The sequence below is a fragment of the Trematomus bernacchii genome, unplaced genomic scaffold (genome assembly GCF_902827165.1).
Source record: "Trematomus bernacchii unplaced genomic scaffold, fTreBer1.1, whole genome shotgun sequence".
Lineage (NCBI taxonomy): Eukaryota > Metazoa > Chordata > Actinopteri > Perciformes > Nototheniidae > Trematomus > Trematomus bernacchii.
Genome location: NW_022987735.1, coordinates 1816506 through 1841198, shown reverse-complemented (window position 1 = coordinate 1841198; position 24693 = coordinate 1816506). Strand labels below are relative to the sequence as shown.

The window sequence follows — 24693 nt, the reverse complement described above, 5'->3', positions numbered from 1 at the left end:
TACTGAATGCCCCCTTAAGGAGAGATTGTAATAACAGTGACTTTTCATTAAGCACCATAAAGGAAACATCTTAAAAATCCACATTCAGAGAGCTACTTCTGTTTGAGCATTGGAAGTAATGAAAGCTAGTGAATGGACCGTGAATCACACTTTTTTCAAACTTAATTTTTGTTTTGCTTCTTTGCATTGTTACATCTTACATTTCTGAAATCGGTTTCTTTTTTTTAACCTTCAGAGTCCTCCAACAACCTTTCCAAAGTCAAGATGTAAGGTACATGCTCAGGATGAATGTGTTGAATACTGTTTTATATATTTTGTAACAGAACAACAGATCTCTATTATTTTCCTATACATGAATATTCACCCTCTCTGTTATCGTGTGTCATGTTTTCCAATGTGAGAAAGGTCTTCCAAAGGTGTGACAAAAATGGTCAAATTAAATAAGTACAATATCTAAAACGCAACACTTCTTCAATAGTAGTTTCTGTCCCTGGCTGCTACAAATTCTTAAAGCAGTGCAACAGTTAGTCATCACTTAATTATTCACTAAATTGGACTTAAGAAGAATTAGAATAAAACCAAATCCCCTTTCCCCCACAGAGGAATAGTAAAGCAGACATCATTACCACAAACCCCTGTCTTGGGATTCAGTCCTCTAAGTGAGTTTTTGGATGTGTTGAGAAATATATCCGTGCCATATGTCGCTCTGTTAGGTATCAGAAAGCAGCAGGAGGAATTACAGAAGAATGGCATTTCCCTGGGGGGAGGAAGAGCTGAGGGGGGGAGGAAGAGGGGGAAACCTGCTCTCTGGCTGCGACTGACTGCACTGATACATTTCACAGGGTCTCCCAGAGTCACGCAGCTGTCAGCACAGAGTGATGGGCCATGCCAGGACATGATACACTGATCTAATTGGAGAATAGCTCAAAGACAGTAGAGGAGATTCCAGTTGATCTGTAGTCATGACTCGCCTCCTCTGTGGGATTTTTCGGGTTTACATTTAGCTTTAGATACAACCCTACTAGTTTAAAGTTCACCTATTATCCTATTTTTCATGTCTTTTATACATAAACATGTGTCCCCTCTGCGTTAAGAGATTCTGAAAGTTTCAGGAAAAAAGATTCACTCGCTTTTTGTCCTGATCCATTTATATAAAAATCTGTCTGAAAATGAGCTGATCAGATTTTGGCCACTTTATGTCATAACGATTTTTTTGGCTTGTGTAACCATTAGCCAATAACCAACCAAGGTAACCCCCCCCCCCCCCCCCCCCCCCGCAAAAAAAATGTCTACATAAGATCCAAAGTCATGAAAAAAAGCAGCTTTTTGAAAATGTAATCAAAGGCCGAATGCAATCGATCCCGAACGCCGCCAACAGGATTTAGTCAATACACTGTTAACACAACGTTGGGCATCAGGCTTCAAACCCCACAAACATTTTTGAAACTCCTGTTTTGATGTGTTCTCTCAATTATTGCAAGGCCCTCCAGAAATCAATATCTCATCTCTCAGCCCAATGGCAGACTTGGAAGAGGCCTCAGACAAACAAGCTAATACTCTGACAATGAAAACATGTTCCCAGACCTCAGGTGTTGATGCAGCTGCTGGGCCTTCACACAATAGGGATTGTTTTATATTTTAACATCAAAGGCAGGTAGCAGATGCTCTTATTATGTATGTATTATTATTAAAGTAAATGTACAGCGAGTGGTGAGGTAGGGTTCAATGTTGTAAATAAAAATACATTTCACAGGATTCTTGGCTTCTGGTTCCCTTTTTATGAACATGTTATAATATTATTAATACTATGATATTATGTCGTTTAAATACTAAAGCATGACTTAAGTAATAGTATTTTTTCAAAATCTTTTTTCGACATACTATACGATGAATATTTTCATATTTCAACATACTATATTATGACTAATTTTAATTTTTTAAATATTCTATTCCTTTTTTCCTATTTTTTGGGAAGGGAATTTTGGTTTGAATTTTGAATGTACAATAATAATTCATTACATTTTTTGTAGCAGAGCAACCTCACGACCCGTCAGTTTCATCTGATAACCCCTTGGAGAGGTCCTGACTCCGGCTTGAGAGCCTTAAACCAATTCTGTCTCTTCACTTTTCCTTCCTCAGATTTTTTAATTAAATCTATAACTCATTTACAGAAATACATGTTCTGTAAACTAATCCTGCTGGGGAACAGAACACATAACAAATTCAAATTGTTTCCCACTGGCATAAATCAAGCAGCGGACCCTCCCCGAGCCGTCCTCATACTAATCTGAGCCGGGTGCCATGTGTATGCCGGCTATATATTCGAGCGACCTTGTGGAGATAGTATCATTATTTCTCGTATCGCCCGTATTAATTGGGTCAGCAGCTGCAAGAAGCTTGACCTGTGCTGTTGCTTGGCAACCATTTCCCAAGCATATTAAAAAGAACTTTTCTTGATAACCATTTCAGCAACCTTGTTTTAAAGACTTTCTGATGTTATTGAATAAAACAACGGGGTCAAAAAAGCTCCATAGGGTATATAACAAATGTATTAATTTATTGTCAACACAAGGTTCAACAGACATACATTGAGCAAACACTGAAAAAAGATTTACTCTGCTTTAAGTAAAAAGCACAAACACAAAGGGACTGAAGGAAGTGTCAGCTTTGCAACACAATTCAATGAAAACAACAAAGAGGAAGGCCTCACTTTTAACCTAAACACAATACATAACAAACAGATTCAACTCTTCAAGTCCAGAGAACTGCTGGCCTTTGGTGAGACACTAATATCTAATGTCCTCAAAGAGCTGTAATGTATAAAAGGATAATTACAGAAGCAAAAGCTGCAAACCAATTATGCTAAATAAATTGACCTCTTCACAGAATGGCCTTTGTCAAAAAACAAGTGTAGCAAACACCTACGCCCTCCTCAAGCCTCAAGTGCACACAGACACACAATCACACACGCACACAACATGCACTATTTTGTATAAAACATCCTTTACAGACACAAATACACACCTCCACAATGTACCCACACACACAAAGGCGGCAACACACACACACACCTGTAAGGAGTCGGGGGTGTGCAACCGTAATAATAATTACGTTTTACAGTATTAAATATAATAAATTAACAAATTATCACATCAAAAATATGTTACGCTGATTAACTATTCAATTCATTAATTCGAGGCACATTTAGTTGGTGTATTAATTAACTTTTTAAAGAAATGTTAGCAGTGTGCCACCTAAAAATGAAATCCAACACACAGAGAAGCTGCTCTGATTGGTCAGACTCCTGCCAAAATACATGGGAGCTGACCAATCAGAGATCAGACAGCTGCTGCTTAGGAAAACATCTTAAAATAACATAAACATGTCTTTAAATTTGAGCAACTCTGAAATGAAAACTGTAAATGGAAAGAAGCAGACACATTAAATGAAAGATGCATTATGATAGGCAGATACGTAAGTAAAAAATCATGTAAAGACAGAAAAAGAAAATTGAGTCATTAATGATTAAAGTTAAATTATGCAGGACTCTGTAACTTCTGGCGGCACACCCCAGGCTCACTACTTATAATAATGTTTGAACAAAACTCTGTCACAACTGTGTTAGGAAGCAAAATATGGGGTTAGTGTTTGATATTTCCCTGTTTTTGGGAAATCATTTTCCAGGACATTATAGTACATTACAGTCCATTATAATGCAGAGTGGTGCAATAACACATAATATCATTCCACTCTGTCTATCATGAATATAGCTCCTTTAAATTAGCATATCATCTTATGCAGCATTATTTGTTGAGAACACTTAAACATGTTGTATCTTTGGTCAAATTACTTTTACTTATTGAAAGTGCCACACCTAAAAAAGCATTAGTTAGTAATTTGGTAATTGAGTTAGTATTTGCACTTCACAGAAAAAACTGAAGGGCGTGCTTTTCGGACCAAAAACTCCCAATATAAATGAGATTTGGTAGCATAGGAGAATATGTGGAAAGGCAGTGAATACTTTTCAAGCCAGATAAATGCTGAAGGTTTCAGTTGCGTTTGAACATCAATTTTCTTTCTTTTTTAACACTAGGATAATGTTTTAAATAAATAAATAAGTCTTCATGCATTTACCATGTCTGAAAATACTGCTTCTAAAACTTTTAAGGTTTATCTAGACATAAAGAAATCCTGAGCTTTGGAGCAGAAGCCTCCTCTGCACTTCAATGGCGTGTTTATGCCAAGGGCAAAACCGCCCTTCTGACTGTGTTGGTATTCAGTCCAGGTGCAGCGGCCACACGAGCAATCATGAGGTGGATTGTTGGTTAGCTATTTGATCTTAGCTGATTGCATTTAATATCTCTGTAACTAATCTCAAGTGAGAGGATATGAATAAGTGGCGGTGTGTGGCGCAGTGGGTTGTGCGCAGGTGTTCGGATCAGGGGGTCACAGGTTCAAACCCCACTGCAGTCAGCATGTCGTTGTGTCCCTGGGCCAAATTGCTCCTGTGGGGATTGTCCACAGTATTGAGTATGTAAGTCGCTTTGGATAAAAGCGTCTAACAAGTAACATGTAATGTAGGTCATCAATGTTCATAATCATGTCATTTAACAAGAAGTGGGAGTGAGATTGATGTCACATGATAATAAATTAAAATGAAAAAGCCTTAGGATAAAATAAGGTAACAATTGTCCAGGTGATACATAAATAAGACGTTAAAGCATACTGTAACTTGGACATCTTCGATTTTGTTGCCTATAGTAGCATAGACTGAATACGTTTCAGTCTGTATCTGGTTATATATGAAATATCAAGGCACTAGTGTAGCTGTAACATTGGTGTGATACGATAAACTCCACCTGGCTGCAATGTCATGACTGTATAAATACTCCTCTGGTATATAGGCACCACAATGGCTTCCCCGTGACAAAATTGAATTATGAAAATGCAAAACCCGAGCAAGCACCATGTCAATTAAAAGTGTTGCATTCTGTGTTTGTTATCAGACTCGGTGCTGTTTAAAAAATAGATTTAGAAAAATATATTCAAACAAATACAGCCATCAGGACTGGCCTTTGTGATCATGGAACATCACTTTGTCCATATTTTCCAAATCTCATGAACAGTTTTTGGTCAACTTCTGCTGAAGCTTGGTCTTTGTCCAAGGAAAAAGAGACGTCCTAATATGTTGACCGGCTGAATCTTGAGCTCTCATTTATAAATGAAGTTTCAGGAGTTCATAAGGTCACGGAGAGAGTTTGTGGACATCAAACGAGACAGCTGGTTCCTCCTGCTCTGCGCTGTCAATCACGATGCTCGGATGTGTCTCCTGGGTCTCCATGGAGATAGTTGAGTTCGTAGAGGGCGTCGCTCCGAAATGTTGCCCGTCCACCGAGAGAAGCATTGGCGTTCCAATTCGTTTCAGACTGTCACTCATGTTCATGGGCACCTCTTCTGGCGTCACTCCCATCTCTTTGCTGTACTCTGACGGCGACTTCCTCTTTATCCTCTCATACGACTTGTCCGGGTTTTCCGGGAACGTCTCGCTGTCCTGAAATCGCCCGAACCACCAAACGAAAAACCCGAAGAGGACGAACGCAGCCAGGCTGGGGATGAAGGCCAGGCACTTGATGTACAGGCCGGATCCGGTCCAGCGGCTGTGGAGGAACATGTCCCGCTCCACGTAGGTTAGGTTGCTGTCGGGGTTTATGTTGGTGGAGCGCCACTCGTAGGTGAGAGTGCTCCGGTTGAAGAAGCCGAGAGTCTCTGGTTCCTCCACTGTGAAGATCTTCTCACCGGGGCCCACATACTGACCGTACTCGTAGGGCTGGTAGAAGATCTGGTTCTTCCACATGTTCAGGTCCAGGATCAGCACGAGGAAGATGATACCGTAGTTGAACCACTTACCTGTAAGGAGGACATTCTGTTAGATCATAAACAAGGCTATCTTTGACAGAAAGTTAAGAGAAAACAACAGATTGATGTATAGCACATACAAACACAAACAGGATATAGAGGGCAGAGGCAGACAGACGGATATGCTGTCACATTTATTTTATCAGGAACTCCCCTCCCTCTGCATATAACCCGGGAATTGAGACACAGATCCATTTGTAAGCGCTACTCCCTCAACAGTATCTTCTAACGAGATCACTACATTACCACGAGACAGCCATCTCCTCAGGTTGACTGATAGCGGGCAGATGTCTCCCGGGGTATACGTGACACCTCTCCCTTTACCCTCCCTGAGATACGCTGTTAATAAGCTTTTAGTTAAACCAATCACGTCGCATCGGAGCCATTTCCATAATGCTTAATGGATATGCAATGCATTAGGGTTAACAACCTCTTGCGAATCACTGAACGTTTGAACAGCTTAACATTTAGCACGGGAACATTGGTTTTGCCTTCTCTTTATAGTTGTGAGTCAGCGTGTGCACACGGCGGAACAAAATGGAGAAAGCGGGAAGATGGTTACGAATGGGAAATACACTCGCTCGCCGAGAACATTAAGACGCGGAGACGGGAAAGACGATGAGCGATGCGACTCGCACGGCAGGGTGGAACATGAGGAACGGGAAACACATTTGCAGCGGTGGAGCCACCTGTGTGTCAGATCACTACACATGTATTATAAATGGGTGCTGTGGTTTAATCATCAAACTGTTTCCCACATAGAGGGAAATGGAAAACTAGAGCAGGGAGAAAAACTAGACCAAATTCTAAGTTTTTCTATACCGTGGACATTTTCTCTTTCTTCTGCTATTTAAACAGGTTATTTCTGCTGGGTAATCACAACAACTATGGGTGATATTTGATTAAACTATTGAGTAAAGGTTTCCCAAGAAACAATGAGATGACCCTGTGCTTTGTATGCAGCAGCAGTGCACGTGTCGGCATGTACCTGTGATATGGATGTGGTACTCCTCTTTAAAGATACTCTTGCAGAGTGGAAGCTTGACCTTCACATGCGTAGTTGACATTCCTGGAAGATTCATATCCAGGTCACCCATGAAGTGCGGGAACTCCCAGTCCTGAAACACACACACACACACACACAAGCATATCAATGTACCTTGTGACCGTGATAATGTCTCCACTGTAGAAAACTGAAGACATTCAAATGACCACATTCTCATGATAAATGTCAGCCATGTATTGTGCTTTATTGGTTGTTGAACAATGCCTTTCTCATATAAGCTGATGTTCAGTCCCTGTGGAGTGTCCTTGTGCACTGACTGGAGGTCAGACCTGGTGCCAGCTGCTGTTGACTACGCTGTGTGTTTACAGGACTGTGGAGTGTTCTAATGTGCACTGGGATTTCAACATGTCAAAACACATCAACACGCAACCAAAACTGACATTTAGAAGCTGCCCATGCCTTGTGGTGCCACTTAACTCTTTTTGAGTGTGGTTATATTTGGTGGCTAATCAGCAGTCACTACCCTGATGAGGTACATATGAAAAACAGAAAAATAAATACAGAAAAATAAAGGCAAGAACATGTAGATGTTCTCAAAATCCCTTTGTCAATAAATCTGTAAAACTTCAACTTTTTTATTATTCATTGTGATCAGTTTTGTGAATAACTAGTTTCCCTTCAATACAATGTAAATGGGTTACTTAGCCTAAATCATAAAGAACAGTTAATACTGAGTTAATCTGAAAGATCTCCTACATTTTGCTACATATGCTTCAGTTAGTGTTCAAAAGATAAATAATGTTTGTAATATATTAAATTGTTTCATAGAATAATGATTTGCAACATCCAATAAGAACATCTGTTTTAAAAAAATCTGATGCTGAAGGTGGTTCCTTAAATAAAAATGTAAATGTCAAAAATTGAAAATAAGGCCATATTATCTTTATTTTACAGTAAGTAAATTCTTACTTTTAAAACCAAAATGTGTACTACACAATCCTTGTTAACTGATGTAACTGCATGTATTAACTTTGCATAATGAAAGAGTGTAATTAAACTGGCAAACACAGATGAAACAAATGAAAATCACTCCGATAGCGAAGAAAATAAAAATGTTTCAGAAACGTTTCCTTCCACTGAGCTGACTTTATCATCTTGCATAGGAGCTTTTATCACTCTATTACAGCAAAAAAAGCACACATAATCTTAGAATTTTTATATTTTTATATTAGCAACATTTCCCCTCGGTTATCATTATTTGCACAGAGCTACGGCTTCACATTACCATGTTACATTCCATGTATCCTCATGTGATCCAGAGTCTCCCATGCCTACATATATGAACAGCATAACAGCTTGCTGATGGCCCCCTGGATATTAATTAAGTCATCCACTCCTCTTCCATATCTGCAGTATCTGTTGCTATAGCACTAACAGGCATGGTATTCAAGTCATGCACCTCTATCCCAGAATATAATGAGTCTCCAAGACATATATGGAAAGAGTAATTTGATAGTGTGTATAAGCATATGATCCCCATATGTAAATGTGTATATGCATATACACAAAGGGCATAGATATCTGACATTCAGCTGGGAGAAACAGGACAATTATGCTCGAAAATATGAAAAAAACCCAGCTTGGAGGCAAATCCTGGCAGGTCATTAATTGGGGAATTAATTAGTTTGAGAACAACAACACCCAGATTTTCTCATGAAGGTGAGAGATTAACAATGGCACCCTGTGCTCCAAGATGGAGGCGAATGGAGCTGTTGGGAGAGTGGCGGATGAATTTTTATTGAAAGGTGGAATGTAGCGTCGACCTCCAGTGCCTGGGCCGTGTAACAGCGCAGGCTAACTAAATCATAAATAACTGTTGTAAATGTGCTCTCTGTACACAGTGCAGAAAATGAAAAGTGCTTGTCGTAAACAAATCTATGTGAGTGGGGAGTGATATACCAGCAAGTTAGAGGGACAGGGAGTCGCTGGTCCAGACTGTCTAAGGGAGTCAAACGGAGATGTCACAATAGGGAGCGTTTCCTTAATGTCACATCAGATGTGTGGCTTTTTTTCTATAAAGGCTGGCCTCAGCAAGACATTGGCATCTTTGCGAGAAAACGCATGCAGACTATAAGCTGTTTCTGTATATCTGCATAATCACAATGATTGGGTAAATGAATGAGAAAAACACAACAGTGAGAAGTAATTACAGGCCAGAGCGGCCACAAGCACTTCTTATAATAATGAATAGTTTCAATAAATAAGTGTAGAAGTCACTTTTAGTGGTGCAGTTGCTCTAACACATATTCCCATAGGAATACTAGTAGTGCAGTTGCCAGGTTTCTGTGGAATGGTGTATTTATAACACTAGAAGATGTTCTCCCTTTAATTTGCAGGCTTTCAGTAATTAGCATAATCAACCGAGTAGAAACATATAATTAGTGGATATACCAAATATTAGTCTTGCAACGTGTCCTCTAATACCCACCAACAAGGCCTTGTGAAATATGTTCATTAAGCATTTGGAGGAGCCCTGTTGAATTAGGCTGGCAGTCAAACCGCATACATGATTGGCCGGCATTACTGGCTCCGGGCGTAAAAAAAAAACTGCTTTTTCCCACTCTCTTTCCCCTTCAATACACAGATATGTGGTTATGCCCAGACAAACACATTTGCATATGCATGAGCCACTGACACAGGCTTTATTGATTTACACTCTCCTGTGGGAGGGAGGACATCGGCTGGGAAGAAAAAAAGTGGGGAAAGAGAAAGTGAGAAAAACTCCAATCTTGTGAGTCATCATTAAAGAAAATAAACCAGGCTCACAGGGGAGTAGAGGAGTAAAGGGTGAGTTCATGGCTGAGGCCTGGGAGAGAGGGACCGACAGAGAGGAGATGTAAAGAATTAAAAGCGTTTGTATGTCTATATATTTGTGGGTGTATACATGTGCGTGTGCATGTGCTTGTGTGAATGCCAACTGAGAGTGATCAAACACCCGTCTCTGCTCTGTGCTGCAGGGGAGGGACGGGAACTGGCAAGATGGGGAGAGGAATAAGCCAAGAGACGTCCCAGATCCCTTCTTTTAATTGGCCACAGGGGAGCGGGTCTACCTGCATGACAATGAGAAGGTCGAAGACCAAGATGAAGGAGGCCAGGAAGGCCCTGGAGACCTCGTCGCTGGGCAGGAAGCCGCGGTTCAGGTTGTCCCAGCTGATCCAGTCCGTACTGATGACCAGAACCACCACCGAGGTCAGAGTGATGAGCACAGTCCTGTAGAGGAGAGGAGGGGAGGTCAAATACAGAGAAATAAGACGAGAGTAGAGGAAGGATTGGCAGCAGGAAGGAAGCAAGGAAAGGAATGCAGAATAGAGGAAAGGAGGGAGAGGGGCAGAGGGGAAAAGAAAGGAGAGGAAAGGAAAGAGAATGAAAAAAGAGCCAAGGGGAGGGGATGATAGGAGAGGAAGCCAAAAGAGGCAAGCAGTGAAGGGGATATAAATCAATGTTTGACGCACATTAAAAAGGAGACGGGCCATGAAAAAACGTTAAAATATCTATAAAGAAGAAGATGTGAACAGTTAATTTTGTCTATCTTGGAAGACAAAGAGCTCCAGTTCCTTTCCTATACGTCAAAAGCAAAAATACGTAGATAAATCAGTTCATTCTGTTCCTCTGCTCACAGACTCAATAATGTGTTGAAGAACGATTTTACCTGGATTTGAAAAATGGCAGAAAATAAAGCTTCGAGGAAGATGAATGTGCAAAGAGGACAAAAGTGTCTGTTTGTGGATGCAGAGACAATGCAATTCAAAACCCTACTGCATATATATATTTCCATGTATTTCCATATTTAACATGAGCCAAAGTATCTTTTACCTGCATGCAGTGATTGCTGTGGGTTTTTTCTGCAATCGTTCACACTCTCTGAATGGTGTTTGTGTCACACTGCTGTAGTCCTGCCTTCACTGTTTACTGGGACATTTCCCATATGAAGAAAGGCACGATGAGGAAAGGGCTGGTATTATTCTCCACTGTGCATTGTGTCTCAATGTCACCCTGTGATTGCTGTGCTGTTGTGAGCATTCTCACACCACACATCGGCTGGCTGCATTGCAGATAGTGAATGCCAGCTCATATCCCATTTCAAATGTATGGGAGAAGCATTTAAAGGGTTTTTATTATTCCGCTGTGAGAGTCCTTTGCCTCAGCCATGGCTGCTTTTTGGCACTGTCCTCTACAATTCGTCCCTGACCCCTTCGGCGCATTATGATAAGCAACATCCGGCAACGCATTAATCAATCATATTTCAAGCTCTGAATTTCAAACGAAAGCTTGTCAAATCCGGCATTGATTGTGACAGTGTGAGTCGGGCCATGTGTCAATAAAATGAAGGGCTGCAAAAAAAGTCACTGAACAATTCGACTGCTTGCATTTTAATTGCAGGTGAATCGATGCAGCGATAGGAAATGTTAAACAACGCGGCCACACTGTCTGTGAAGTGTGAGACCTCTCTGTGTAAATATCAAACAGATGTCAAACTGTTTCAACCGCATTGTCTTCTTTACATACTTCACTTCTCACCATGACCCTGAAATGAACCACTGAGAGGCGTTCACATGTCGTGTTTGACTGACAGCTCTGAGCCACTCTGGTGAATGAACACCGCTGGGACCGTGCACTGGTGGTGTAATGCATCTAAACAGGGAACGCTCCTACTGGCTGTCTGGTAATGGGCATATCAGACATGGTTTGCAGCATTTGTTTAGCAGTTATTTAAGGGTCACAGCTTGTGGTAGGAAAGTAAGAAAGCAGGGTTATGCTTTGCCCCGTGACCTTGCTGTGTCCATTGATTTTCTCCCTGTTCTCCTAATTAAAGGTGCTGACACTGAGTGAGGGAAGATTAACACGGCTATTGACTGTGTGTAACCCGGGGGGGGGGGGGGGGGGGGGCTGGAGAGACCACATAACACACACTTATGAATGCTCACACACACACATCTACAGAGCCCTCTAAGAAGTAGCCAGAAGGCTTATGTGCAAAAAAGATACACACGGTCACAGTTTATCTTGATGACAACCTACCAGAAGAGAACAATCCTGTTGTTGCCTTGTTTCCAGAACCTTCTGGCTGCTTTGCCCCAGTCTGGGTAGTGCTGATCCTGGAGCATCATATCTGTCACCTGCAGAAAGAAACATGCGTATTAAATCACTTAATTACTTATGAAGATTAGATTTAGAGGAAGTAAGGACAGATTAGTTTAGCAAATTGTAGGCAAACAGCTTTACTTTGACTACACCTGGCTGTGTTCAAAGGAAACAAAATATTCCTACAGCACCAGTGAAGTTATGTGACGCATTCAATCTTGTTTGTGTCAAAAAATAGTTTTGACACAAACGTTTCGAGGTGCGAGCCACTTTTCACCTTTTTTCCCCCTCTAATTTACCATACAAGATACAACGTGTTAATTAGGGAGCTTGAGTCCCTAATCATTAGTAGATCATTTTTTACAACTTTGTACCGAGACAGGCTTTTTCAGTTTCCCTCTGCTTTTAGTCTTTGTGCTAAGCTAAGGTAGCCATCTCCCAGACAAGGCTCCATATGTAATGGACAGACAGGAGCCTGAGAGTCCTGACCTCACTAATGCGGGAACAAAATATTGTAAAAAAAGTGACAGTGTGTAACGGCTGAAATTCATAAATCCACCTCCAATTCACTCAAACATTTCAATTAGAATCTGTTTTAATAATACATATTATTATAACATATTATCAAAGTATTAAATAATTGAATAACACAAAATCTGTGATTACACACGAATGACTGTGTCAAGAAATATCGACTTGTTTCAATATGGATGTTGTGGTTGTACCTGTCTTTCACTGCCTCTAACATCTGATAATGTTATTACTACAATAGATAGTAGATTTTCTGACTGATACAGAGACTCAGAGAGCATTTTAAATACAAGTATGAAATATTCCACTATATTCTTTGTGTGGAGCCACTGCAGAAGCAAGGTCAGTTCGTCAATAAAGCGCCTCACTGCAGAAACTGTAGCTCGTGTTGAAAGAGGATTTGAATCAGGCAATGTATGATATGTTTTCGCCGTTGCAGCGTTGCAAAAACAGACACTTCCTGTTCACTCATATGGGGAAGACACACTGTAAATCTGCTCGGCGGAGGAGACACAGAGGTCATCTTCAAAGTGCCTTGTTGAATTAATCGAATGTAAAAACCTTGTGAGTAATTTCTGGAATCAGCACTTTGCCTTGGCCCAACTTACTCTCCTTTCTCACACACACACACCTCTGTCTCCCCGATTCACCTTCTCACTTACTGCCTCCCCCACGTCTCCCTTCTGACCAGACTACATTTCCCCTTCACCTCAGTGTCTTACTCCTTACCTCCCTCCTCCTCCTCCTCCTCCTCCCCCTCTCTCTTCTCTGCAGTGTGTACTGTAGAATACTAATGTGAGCGGTGAGGGAGCTTGTCAAGTTGTCTCAGCTGTGTGCATGTCGGTGCCAGAGCTCCACTCCTCCCACCACAGGTAGTCCACTCCCGCTGGAGCTCTTCTCCTCTCTTTATGTTGACAAATGAACAAAGGTAGGTCTCTACACCAACAAACTCTCTCCTCCCCCCCTGTGCATTCATTGTTCCCTTTGACCCTTCTTAGATCAAACCGCATGTTACTCTAAAGGTTTGGTATTAGATTGATCTGGCTTTCAGTGTGTGCCTTACATCAGCGGAGAGGATATACCTAGCCTAGTAATTAGAAAAGTGTGTGACTAATAGCTTCATTTTGCATTTCATATATGATTTTGATATATTCAAAAATAACATTTGTGATCTTTGATGGAAACTTTGTAGAGAACTGTGGATGAATAAATGATAGTCTTGAATGCCATCAGTGGGGCAATGAATCATCTACACAGTTTGGCGTGAGCAGATGATACCGGAGGAAAGCCATTGTTACTAATTAGCAAATTTAAAAGGGTGTATCAAATGTACTTTAGCTCTTAAAGCGTATCTCCAATGTATCCCTTCAGACTTATCTATCTAATATCAGATGAGGCTTAACTTTCATCAGCATAATGCCAAGATTACTTCATGAGGTATAGATAAAAAGATGGTAGGGATGGGAAAATTAAGAAGAATTAGCATTCCTATGTGCTAACATCGGCATTTTATCAAGCCTGCAGCTAGCCATTAGCTACGGTGACTGTTACTGGATGTTATTAACACACTAATGTTTTGCGTAACACTTTTAGAATGTTAACATGCAAGTGTTTGGCAAATTAACATACTACTATTTAGTGAGGGCTTGGTATCAAATATTAATAATTTTGTACCAACATAAAAAACAATTACTTGTATACAACTTCTAAAATATGACAATGTGGCCTATTAATAAATAGAAAAACATGGTTAAAGTTCTAATGGTAAGGTATGGGAAAAAATTGTCTAAAGAAATGGTTTAGCATGTTGGTGTAGCATGCTAATGTTTAGCATTCTCTAAACAACAACAGCTGGAATGTGTTGATTAATTATGGTTATTAAATTAAGAGTTATTAGTGTCAAACAAGTGGTAAAATGCAACCTGTCGGAGCTGCAAAATCACTTTGGATTCGTCATCTGGGGACCATGAATATTTGCAAGTTACAATACCAAGCTGTTAGCATGGCTAAAAGAGAATTGTATACAAATGTGTTTTTAATATTGTAGAATTTAATGTTTAAATTAAATACAACCTTTTAATAAATGCAACACTATCTATTGTTTAGGCCTCAAGAGTTGAAATCTCACCATCCACGCTGTGACAAAGTCTCCCATCCACGTCCCCACGGCAGCAATCTTCATAAAGCTCTCATTCCTGATGCCCATGTCATCTGTCACCAAGTGAGGCCTGAGAGGGAAGAAGACAAAGAGTGAAAAGGACATCAAAAATGAAGTACATGTTAAGAGGGTAGTAAAAGGAGGCAGAAAAAGAGAGGTGGCTACACGACTGACAAAAAGATCCAACAGTGGGGGAGTCAGTGCAGGGCCAAAGAGAAAATGGTCACTGCCGCTAAGTATCATGATGCTAGCTGTCAGAGACGATCAATATCAATCTGATCCTGTGAAAACAATGAGCGATGGCTCTACCTTCCATAGAGCCCCGAGGATTGTAAACAATTTACACCGGCGCGTTGGAATCAAAGCGCTATCATCGCTTTCATTTGGTCCTGTAGTGTTCGGCAAATTATCCATTTGTTTGGCAAATTTGTCGCATGTCTAGTTGATTTCAAATCAACACTGCCATCCCAAAGAGATCCCCCCCCGATAATGCACTAGATCTGAGCTCAGTTAACATCCACTGCAGCAGCACAGAAACAAAACATAGACTAGGTCAAGACAAGCCATTAGAGAAACAATCTCATTTGATAAGAAATTACATGCTTTCTTTGGAGTCCTAGTTACTCCTTCATCTCTGAACAGTAAGTGAAGATGAGAAGCTTTTGTTCAGCACTGCAAACCCACCCACTCAACACACTCTCACACACACCACATCAGTCTATTTTCTCCAGGTAATGGCACAGGGAGGGAGGAAAAGTGGGTCACTCGCCTCCTATATGGGACCTGTGCCGGGGAGAGGGGAGAACAGAAGGGAGCGAGGAGGCCTGTTTGATCTCCTGGCAGCTAGTGTCTTAGAGGCTGAGTGGAGCAGGTGGGCACCCATCACCTCCCCCCCGAGCCCCATCTCATCCCCCCCACCCCCCACAGGTCACACTCATGAATACAATAGATGGCGATGGATAGGGCTGTGGCTTTGCTTTCAAAGGGTCGTGTTTGAAGTCAATAGCTCCATTCGTCTTTGTTTTCCCCCGGTCATTTTCTGGCCAGCAGCAAACAGCAATAAAAATGTTTTCTATTGCACAGAGGGCTCTGGAAAATCTCGCCTACAACCTTGCTGGTGAACAGTTCATTTCCTCTCTCTCTCTCTAATGTCTCTCCATGCCCTTGATGGTTTCTTTTAATTTCATTTTTTAGCTGATTGCATTAACAGTTCCATTTGGTGTGCTGTTCACTTTGTAAATGAGACGTCTAAACAATCTCTTGAAAAGCAATTGGGGGGTAATCCTTTTAAGCTATTAGTTAATGTAGAGGCTTTAATAGTAGTTCATTTTTAATTAATGCTAATTGCTCGTGCCTTTTCACATTATTTATGCATCCCGATCTGAAAAGCATAAAAAATGCCCCTAGGGAATACAGAACAATGATGAGTAATTGTGGCAAGCCAACGACCCGAAGCACCAAGTACCTGTTTACTGCATTGTGTGAGGAGCGCTCCTCCTTGGAAGGAAACATTATAAATCATATGTCGTCAATGCAGCATGCATTTAACAGATTTGACAGGGTTTTATTGACGAAAACGTGCAGTAGCGCAGGTGACGTATTGCATCGCTTAAGACCGCAAATAAAAAGGCCTTGATTGGAATGGCGATTTATATCTGCATTAAGTCAGTTAGACATTCTCAGGCTTGGCATTGCTCCAGTGCTCCCTTTGGGAGTCATTTACCCGCTGCAAATGTCTGATCGATACTTCTGGAAATGCTGTCTGCTGGCACCACATGCTCAGCTTTAAAACATTTTTTTAAATAACCCGCCGCCAACCCTTGCCCTTCTCACATATTTAATTGAGAAAATGTTACCCCTGTGCTGAGAGAGGGGGTTTTATTTTTCATTTTTTAGCAGAGCACCTATGATGAGTTTGGGGACTCTTTGCACGGCATGATCAGAGGCAGAACTCTCTGACTTATTCATGCTGACTGAAAATGTAATGGCCTTTAGAGCCGGATGACCTAATGAGAGAATTCAGTGTAGTGGAACATCAGTACAGTAGCACCATGAATAATCAGCCCCAAAATGGCTCCCGTGGCTTAATCGCAGAGCCAGTGGCAGTGTCAGTGCCAGCCGGCCGGCTCAGCCAGACCCCCCCCGTCCCCTCCCCCCCTCTGAGGAGTGTTATCAGGTTTCCAACACTTGTTCAGACAAAAATATTCAAGGACAATTCATTGCCTTCCAAAGTCTTGTTCCATCATTTGCGAGAAATTACAATTTTGCGCTTTAGAGGGTAAAGAGTTGTAGAGCTAAGAGTTTGGACGTTACCCTTGTTTGACATTAACCACTGTAAGAGGCCATGTTTAACTGTGGCAATAAAGTTTTCATCTGCAGGATCATTACATTTTTATGTTGCTTTATTATCTATAGTGCTAAGTAATCAGTTATGATTTTGAGGTGGCTCAGTTATTAATTGGGGTTGGTACTATAATATCTGTCTCACTCTATTTTATTTTGATAAAGCTCAAGCTTCTGATGGTACTCAGATTTTATGTCTGCTCAACAAACACATGTTCGCATAATAATTCTTCCATCCAAATTCAATCCTGTCAAACTATTGCTATTTTCATCATACTGTGCACCAGATTGTTTTTTCATAATGATATACTGTAAGGTACATTAGTGTTTAATGAGTTTTGCTTGACCCTTTTTCTATATTATTGTATTGCAGCTAGTTATATAGAGTTATATATAGTGCGTATTAATAATGTCCAGCAATGTGGAACTGCAACAAATTAGTTTTCTTTCAGTATGGACTTATATGTTGGTTAATTGGAGAAATGGTGTAAAAAAACATCTTCATTTGAAAAACAATACAGCATACTGTAGTGCCAAAAACACTTTTGCAATGTCATGCTTTGCTATAAACCAAGCACTTTGTACTACTCCATAGATCCATCAATTTAAAGAAAAAAGCTTATGGTTTGATTTTTTTTTTTTTTAAGGAAGTCTCAACTCAAAGATTGACTTGGCCTATAAAAGCCCTGATAGTTGAGGCTATACAACAGACTGCTGAGCTTTCACTACTCTGAGTTATCAATACTCTAATTTCCATTATATTTTTTCACTGTCCACTTGGAAGTATAGGCCTCTGAGCTGGGGTTTATCAACTTGTATTCTCTGTCAGACACCCAGTGATTTAGTGACTGAGGCAACTGAGTGACCTCCTCTTCCCTGTAAATGCTGGATTCATTCAGAACATTACATTGCGACCTTGGCTCTCTCCACATTGAAATGCATTGCCTGTCCCCTCTTCGAGCACAATGTCCTATTTACAGTATACAACGCTGAGCAGCAGTAGTTACCAGGGAGCATAAAGCTGTCAATACAAACTCTCTTCACCTCCACTATTGCATCTCTCAAGGCGACTTTAAAACTTCAATCTTAATTCATCACTCAGCAGAGAAGAAGCACATCTACTGTATTACACTGGCTGGAGATTGAGTCCTTATCATTACTCTGGCTCGTGAATAGGAGTGAATGCAATCAGGCAGTGTGCTGGACAGCCCTGTATCAGGCCCTGCAGTCACATAAGCTTTTGCATTTGAACCAAAAATGTTTAACATCAGTTCCCCTACAAGTCCTTTAATTAAACAACAAATCTGTCGGTTAGAAACTGTTCAAAGAGGCTTTTTTTCTGATCTAACACCCCGATCAGGTCGTCATTATACATCTTTGATATTTAAAACCGTAACAAATCACTGTTGTAATAACAATAAATCTGTGACCTATTCATGCCCATTCAAGCCAAGTTTTGGTTGAGGCACAAAAACAAGTTGGTTTTGTTTAGGCAATCATCATGCTTAAGGTTGTTACCGTACTACTACTAATTAAGGTTAGGAGATCGTAGTCTTCATGGTTGCAGTAATAACCACTTTAAGGTTAGGGAACAATGGTGGTCGTGGTAAAAGGAAATCAATATTGATTGATGGTAGGATACGGGACACTGACAGTAGTCCCTTGTGTTTAAGTCCGACATTTTGTCAACCCATCCATTGACCCCGACCTATTTCCTCTGCGAAATGTGTCCCTCTTTGATAAAGTCACCGCACTTCATCCTTTGCGGCGAATGGACAAGACTCAAGGTTACTTTTATTTCCATTTTTTTTTTTAACAATCCTGTTTTGTTTGCTCATCCAAACACCATATTCTGGTTTTATAACAGCCATCAGTGTCCTCCATGTTTGCTGGCGTTTTCCCAATCCAATGTAATGTTTATAAGCTGAAATAGAAGTGAGTCTGAGGATGAGAAGGAGACACAGATACACGACGCAGATGATCAGAAACCAGGACAATAATAGATTCACGTAAACTGGGACATGAATATAGGTTATTTTATGTTTCATGTAAACGTCACATCCTGAATATGATAATGTAAAAGTGCTCATTTCAAAGATACCTTCAATATTTTCATGTTTACACATATCGTGACTGTCCTGTATACTGTCGATAGGCTAGTCTTTTTCAAACTGTGTGACATGCCCATGTTTAAAAAAACATTGTACATGGAGGTGATGCATCAAAACGCAGGAACTGATATATTATTCGTTATTTATATTTATTGAAACATGAGGAATGAGTGTGGCTGCGTGTTATTACACACAAACATGAACACATGCATGGACAATCTATCTTTCCTGCTATAACACCCCTCCCCTACATCCATGTACGCTGACACTCACATTCATCTATAATATAATACATATCGTATATTCCCAGTGGACGCCCACTGCTGTCAAGGTTATGAAGTTTATTGTTTACAATGTGGCTGTTTCTCTCTCTATATGACAGTGAGGTATGTGGAGGACCTGGGCTGCAGCCACTGCTGAAGCCCCCCCTTTCTGTCCCAGAAAACATCAGGATAATATAATCAGAGAGGAAGTGACCGACTTCACCGCTTCATACGTATACACACATTGTTTCAGACGTATTCTGGGAGAACAGAACATTAGTTTTGAGGGAAAGCTCTACTGTAACTAAAGACTTGTTAAATACGTAATGAGTCATTTTTGAGATACCAACATAATGTGCATGTAGGAGTGTGAAAGACAGCAGCAGATTTGCCGTGTGGGTGTGTGAAAGTACGAGAGAGGCAGAGTGAGGAAGGGAACGAAAAAAAGATCAATGAATTTACACTGCGAGACTTTTAATGGGATTTAGGAAGAGCAACAGGTTTCTTTACAATTTAGTTAATAGTAAAGCATTGCATTTTAAAATATTATGCAATATTAAACAAATCAGTTCATTTAAACATAGAAAAATATAATTTTTGAAATAGATTCATATAATAGTTATTTTCCCAGATTAAGCTTTTGCTCTACAAATGTAAGAAACAAGTGATTTTCAGAAATTCTTTAGACCGAACGAAATATTTGTTGTTTTATCTGAAATGCCAATGTACTTAACATTTTCAAAATTACCACAAATGTCACAATTGCTTAGCAAAGACCACAGAATGGTTGCAGATCATTCTTGTTTTCAGATACAAACTCATTATACTAGATATAGTATACTATAGAACACTTCAAAAGACTTAAAAATGCTTAAAAATAAAATAAAAATAAAATATGTTCAATAATCCATGTCTTTCAATTTAATAATCATTGTATCTTGTGATATTAATTACACTACTAATTAAAATGACTAATGAAATCAAATTGCTGTAACACACTACTGCCCAGGACTGACTAGTTTGTCTGTATCTATATTTAAAGTGAACACGGACAACTTGTTATACATGCTGTACTGTAGACAGCAGCAAGTCTCATGTGTGATTGCATGCAACAGGCGGCATCTACATACCGCAACACGCTATTTATTCAGCCTTTTAAATCCACTTGTCCATGGAATTACCCCAGCTTAGTGCCAGACAAGCAAACAGACAGAGGAGGGGGACTAGCATGCAAGCGGCACAAAGGATCATGGTAAACAAAAGACAAATACCCTCATATGATGGGGTCTAATCCCGCTCAGGGTATCACTGTAGTCAAATGCCACTTCCATCCCTCCCTGCTCCTCATCAAAGCTATCCACCAAATGCAAACCTTCCACCACCCCTTGCTCAGCCCAGATTACCCCTCTTATCCCGCCTATCCTGACATCCATCTGTGTCTCCTTTACTGGGTAACAAACACAAATACACAAGTCATTTTACAGCTGTACTGTCCTACTCCTACTCCAGCTCCCCATCACACTCCCTCCCTCCTTCCTTCCACCTTCACTTACTTTACCGCCCCCTTTCTCTATATTAGTCGTGATTAATGTGCACGCCACGCATTGGGCCGTCTTAATTAAATAACACCATCTAATTAGGGGCTGATTTCGGCTGGTAATGGCGCCGTAAGATGGCGGAATGGGATTGTGCGGCGTGACAAAACATTCATGAAGTCCGTCAAACTCCCTGGGCGGTCACACTCCCCTGGTTTCACACAAACAGCCCCCCTCCTAATCTGACAGTTACATTAAAATGCAAATGGCCCAGATGCGAGGGTCTGGTAACAAGTGTGGCTTACAGCTCCCAGGGTGCCTCAGCCGACGGGATTTTCCTCCCTGATATGACACATGCCAGGTAACAGGTTGATAGCTGTTGACCTAGAAGGGGCTGTTTAAATATTGGCTCAGTTGGACATGTGTAAGATTAGACAGTCTGGAAATCTCTTTGAGCTGAGAGATAATGGCTTTGATGAAATCCTTTTACATGACTAATCATGAATAAATACTTGTCACCCAAAAAAAATATACAATTTCTTTCAGTGATTGTTTACAGTCCTGATGTCGCGGTTTATCTTCCTCCCTTGTGGATGTATTGCTAGTTTTAATTAAATCAAGCTCAAGACCCGCTGAAAGGTCAAAGAAAATGAAAGCATATTAATGAGCGCAGAGATGGGCAACATACAGCAAACACAAACACCCCGCAGCACACATACACACACACACTATCTCCCTCTCCTACACACACGCTAACTAACTTGAACAAGGTGCGAGACGTGAACAATATGTGCGTGGTGTGTGTGTGTGGGTGTGTGTGTCTTGCCACCAGAGAGCATGTCCTGCAGTGTACCATCATGGCTACATGTCAAAGAAAGCTAACCCATGCCAAAATACAAACCCTTTAAAAGCCCTTGGAAGTAATAATACCTCACAGCGGCTTGTTCTTTCTTGACAAATGAAAAGGAAAAACACCATTCACTCCCACAGAGGGGCAGCTACAGTTACAAAGGGATATTGTACTTTGCCTTTGTGCAGTGGCTAAGAGAAAACTACAGCAGCCTCACTGCGGGGTGAGGGACTGGTAGTGTGGGGGCGATGCAAATAGGGTTTGGACATAAATCAAAAGACTTAAGTTTCACTGCATCATCAGGGCTGGAGCACTTCTCCCGCTCCCCCCAGACTCCCATCCTCTCAGCCACATTTCTGCTCACTCTGCTGCATTCATGCTATCGCAGCCCGGAGAACGTCTTCGGAGGGGCATCCTGGCAGAGTGTGAACATTGCTCTTACATGTCGGTCTTGAACAGAGATGTGAACACTAATGGTTTTTGGCAGGGCCCGGGTCCTCAGTGGACACACTGCTGGAACAGAGAGAAAACAAGCGGGGAAAAGCAGGGCAGGATGGGAGGGTTTTTTTTGGACAAGTGCAGAATAAGACCAGGTGTCTTGGCAGCGGCGCGTTGACTCGCTTTACAACAGCACCATCTGTCTTCGCGAGGAGAGACTTACAACGTTGACTGAGTGATGTGACTGCTCAACACACAACCATGTATATAATGACGGATGAGTTTTAGTGTTGTGTCAGCCAGTTTAATGGTTTAATACGCTCTCTTGGTTGCTACTTTTTATATCTTGACAAGTGATGCATCTAATACGAGCAGAGTGACTTGCACATGTTGGATGGATATAAATTATATATCATATTATAAATTATATATTATGTCTCTCAAAAATGTCTGAGTAACTCATTATTTTTCCTTAAGTATTATCCGAATGTCATCTAGTGACAGCAAAGAAAAAGCAATGACAGACTCAAAGGGGACCCATTTCTCAACATTTCAAGGCGGGAATGAGAGGCGGTAAAAAGGAAACCTCGGTGTGACAAATGCACTCAGTGCGACTGCAAATGTAACTTTTCCCTGAGCAAGCAACATTTATTGTCTCGGCGGACCTGCTCCTCGCTGCCCAGCTGCTCAGCTGCCTTTTTTTCTCGGCCGACCAGAGAGAACGGACAAGATGGATGCCGGTGTCACAGCGCTGGCCGGAGTGACAGATGGGCTGATTATACAAACTCATCCTTCTGGCCAAAGAAAAACACAACACCTCGCCTGCAAGCTAATAGCCTTCATCTGCCTGCACCTTATGGATAGTTAGTGCTTGTTGTTAATATGGAAAAGCATCACTGTATAGACAGATCCCATTATAGCCCTGGACTCTCTCTTGACAGCTTGCACCTGAATAGACACCTGCCACTGTTTTTTTACAGCCCAAAATGTTAAATCACCTCGTAGTGACCTTGCGTGTGGCTGGCTGGCTTCAAGGGCATGTTTTCCTTCCTCTAGACAGACACTTTGCAAATGCATAAACGGATTCCTGTCACAGGCTTGATGTGTGGGTGTCAGGCTCTGCAGTGTGCAGTGCTTCCCCAGCAGGTAAGCTGGGGCAACAGGAGCGAAGAAACAAGGCACCGACTGCGAGACATGGCAAAAAACGTCTTGGATTTGAGCCAGAGAGGTGTCACAAAATAAGTCCAGATCATGGGAGAATAAGAGTGGGTGCTGGAGGTGATCTTTCAGGATTAACCACCCTCCTATTGGCTGCTCCTACCTGTGATTTCAAGTGTGGGCTGATTAATCAGACTGCTATCGAGTCTCAGTTCAAGTGAGACGTTTCGATCAATCACGCCAGCCAAAGGGGAGCGTACAGTGAGGCTCTAACAAATGGGAAGCAGAGGATGGGGAAAAAGGCACAGAGAAAGAGATTGAAATGGCTTACTCCATGCTTCCAGCCATCAGCAGGAAAATGTTGTAGATGTGTGAGAAGATGAAGAGGAAGAGGATGGCGCTGAAGAACATAGTCATCCAGGAGCCATGATCCTCGCGGAACACTTTCAGGCGCAGGTATCGACCTAAAGGGAATATGACAAGGACACTGCTGTCAGGGGAGGTTCAAACAGCATGTCATTGGCTAACATGTATGGCTACGAAATAGAGATGAAAGTAAATAAATGAGTCACATCGATCAATAATGTCCTACTCTGTCAGACACGTGCCCTTTAGGCACTGAAATGAAGATAAAGGACCTCTTTAAGGTGCCACTTATATGGCCTTGGAAGTTATTGTCTTATCCCGACGAATTTCACCCGTCACCGTTTTATCAGCAATGCCGACAAAATATACTCCATATACACATTATTTCATCAGTTGGACACGCTGTCAGTTAAGAGGTGCTCGATTGTGTTTCATGAGGCGAGTTCTGCATGATTAGAGGGATTATTCAAACCTTTTATGACCCGTGGTGTCTTTTACTACAATCCTGGCTAGAAATCAAATTATGGAGAAATATCTCTCTGGCAGAGCATGACATTGATTCATATATGCAGCCCTCTGCACAAGAGCTAGGCCTCTGGTGGTGGCAGCAGAACTCATTAAGACAAAAAGCTTTATATTATTACTTTTAGCTCATTGTTGTACCCCGAAAAGACTACAGTTGGTGCTTTTAGCTCCTTTGTGGGAAGCAATGAATCTAATGACAGATTATTTTATTATTTTGGCTGCCTGGAATAAAGAAACATACAAATACTTTAATTCAAGGGCTTACATTTTGTTCTGGTCAGACTAGCATTATGAAAAACCATAACATAAGTACAGTTTACGAAAATAACATGTGTGATCTGATGCAATTAT

General features: G+C 41.1%; 1 protein-coding gene across 1 annotated transcript in view; it reads right to left on the bottom strand.

Moving 5' to 3' along the window:
* Positions 1 to 3007: 3007 nt before the first annotated feature.
* tmem117 (transmembrane protein 117) overlaps positions 3008 to 24693 on the bottom strand; it is a 39575-nt gene continuing 17889 nt past the window's right edge. Inside the window, exons 3-8 of the mRNA XM_034145947.1 lie at positions 23783 to 23915; positions 14724 to 14823; positions 12002 to 12099; positions 10033 to 10192; positions 6905 to 7034; positions 3008 to 5907 (exon numbers count right to left, since the gene is read on the bottom strand). Of these exons, the coding sequence (XP_034001838.1) occupies positions 5246 to 5907; positions 6905 to 7034; positions 10033 to 10192; positions 12002 to 12099; positions 14724 to 14823; positions 23783 to 23915 (1283 nt within the window). The 3' untranslated portion in view covers positions 3008 to 5245. The remainder of the gene's footprint in view (positions 5908 to 6904; positions 7035 to 10032; positions 10193 to 12001; positions 12100 to 14723; positions 14824 to 23782; positions 23916 to 24693) is intronic.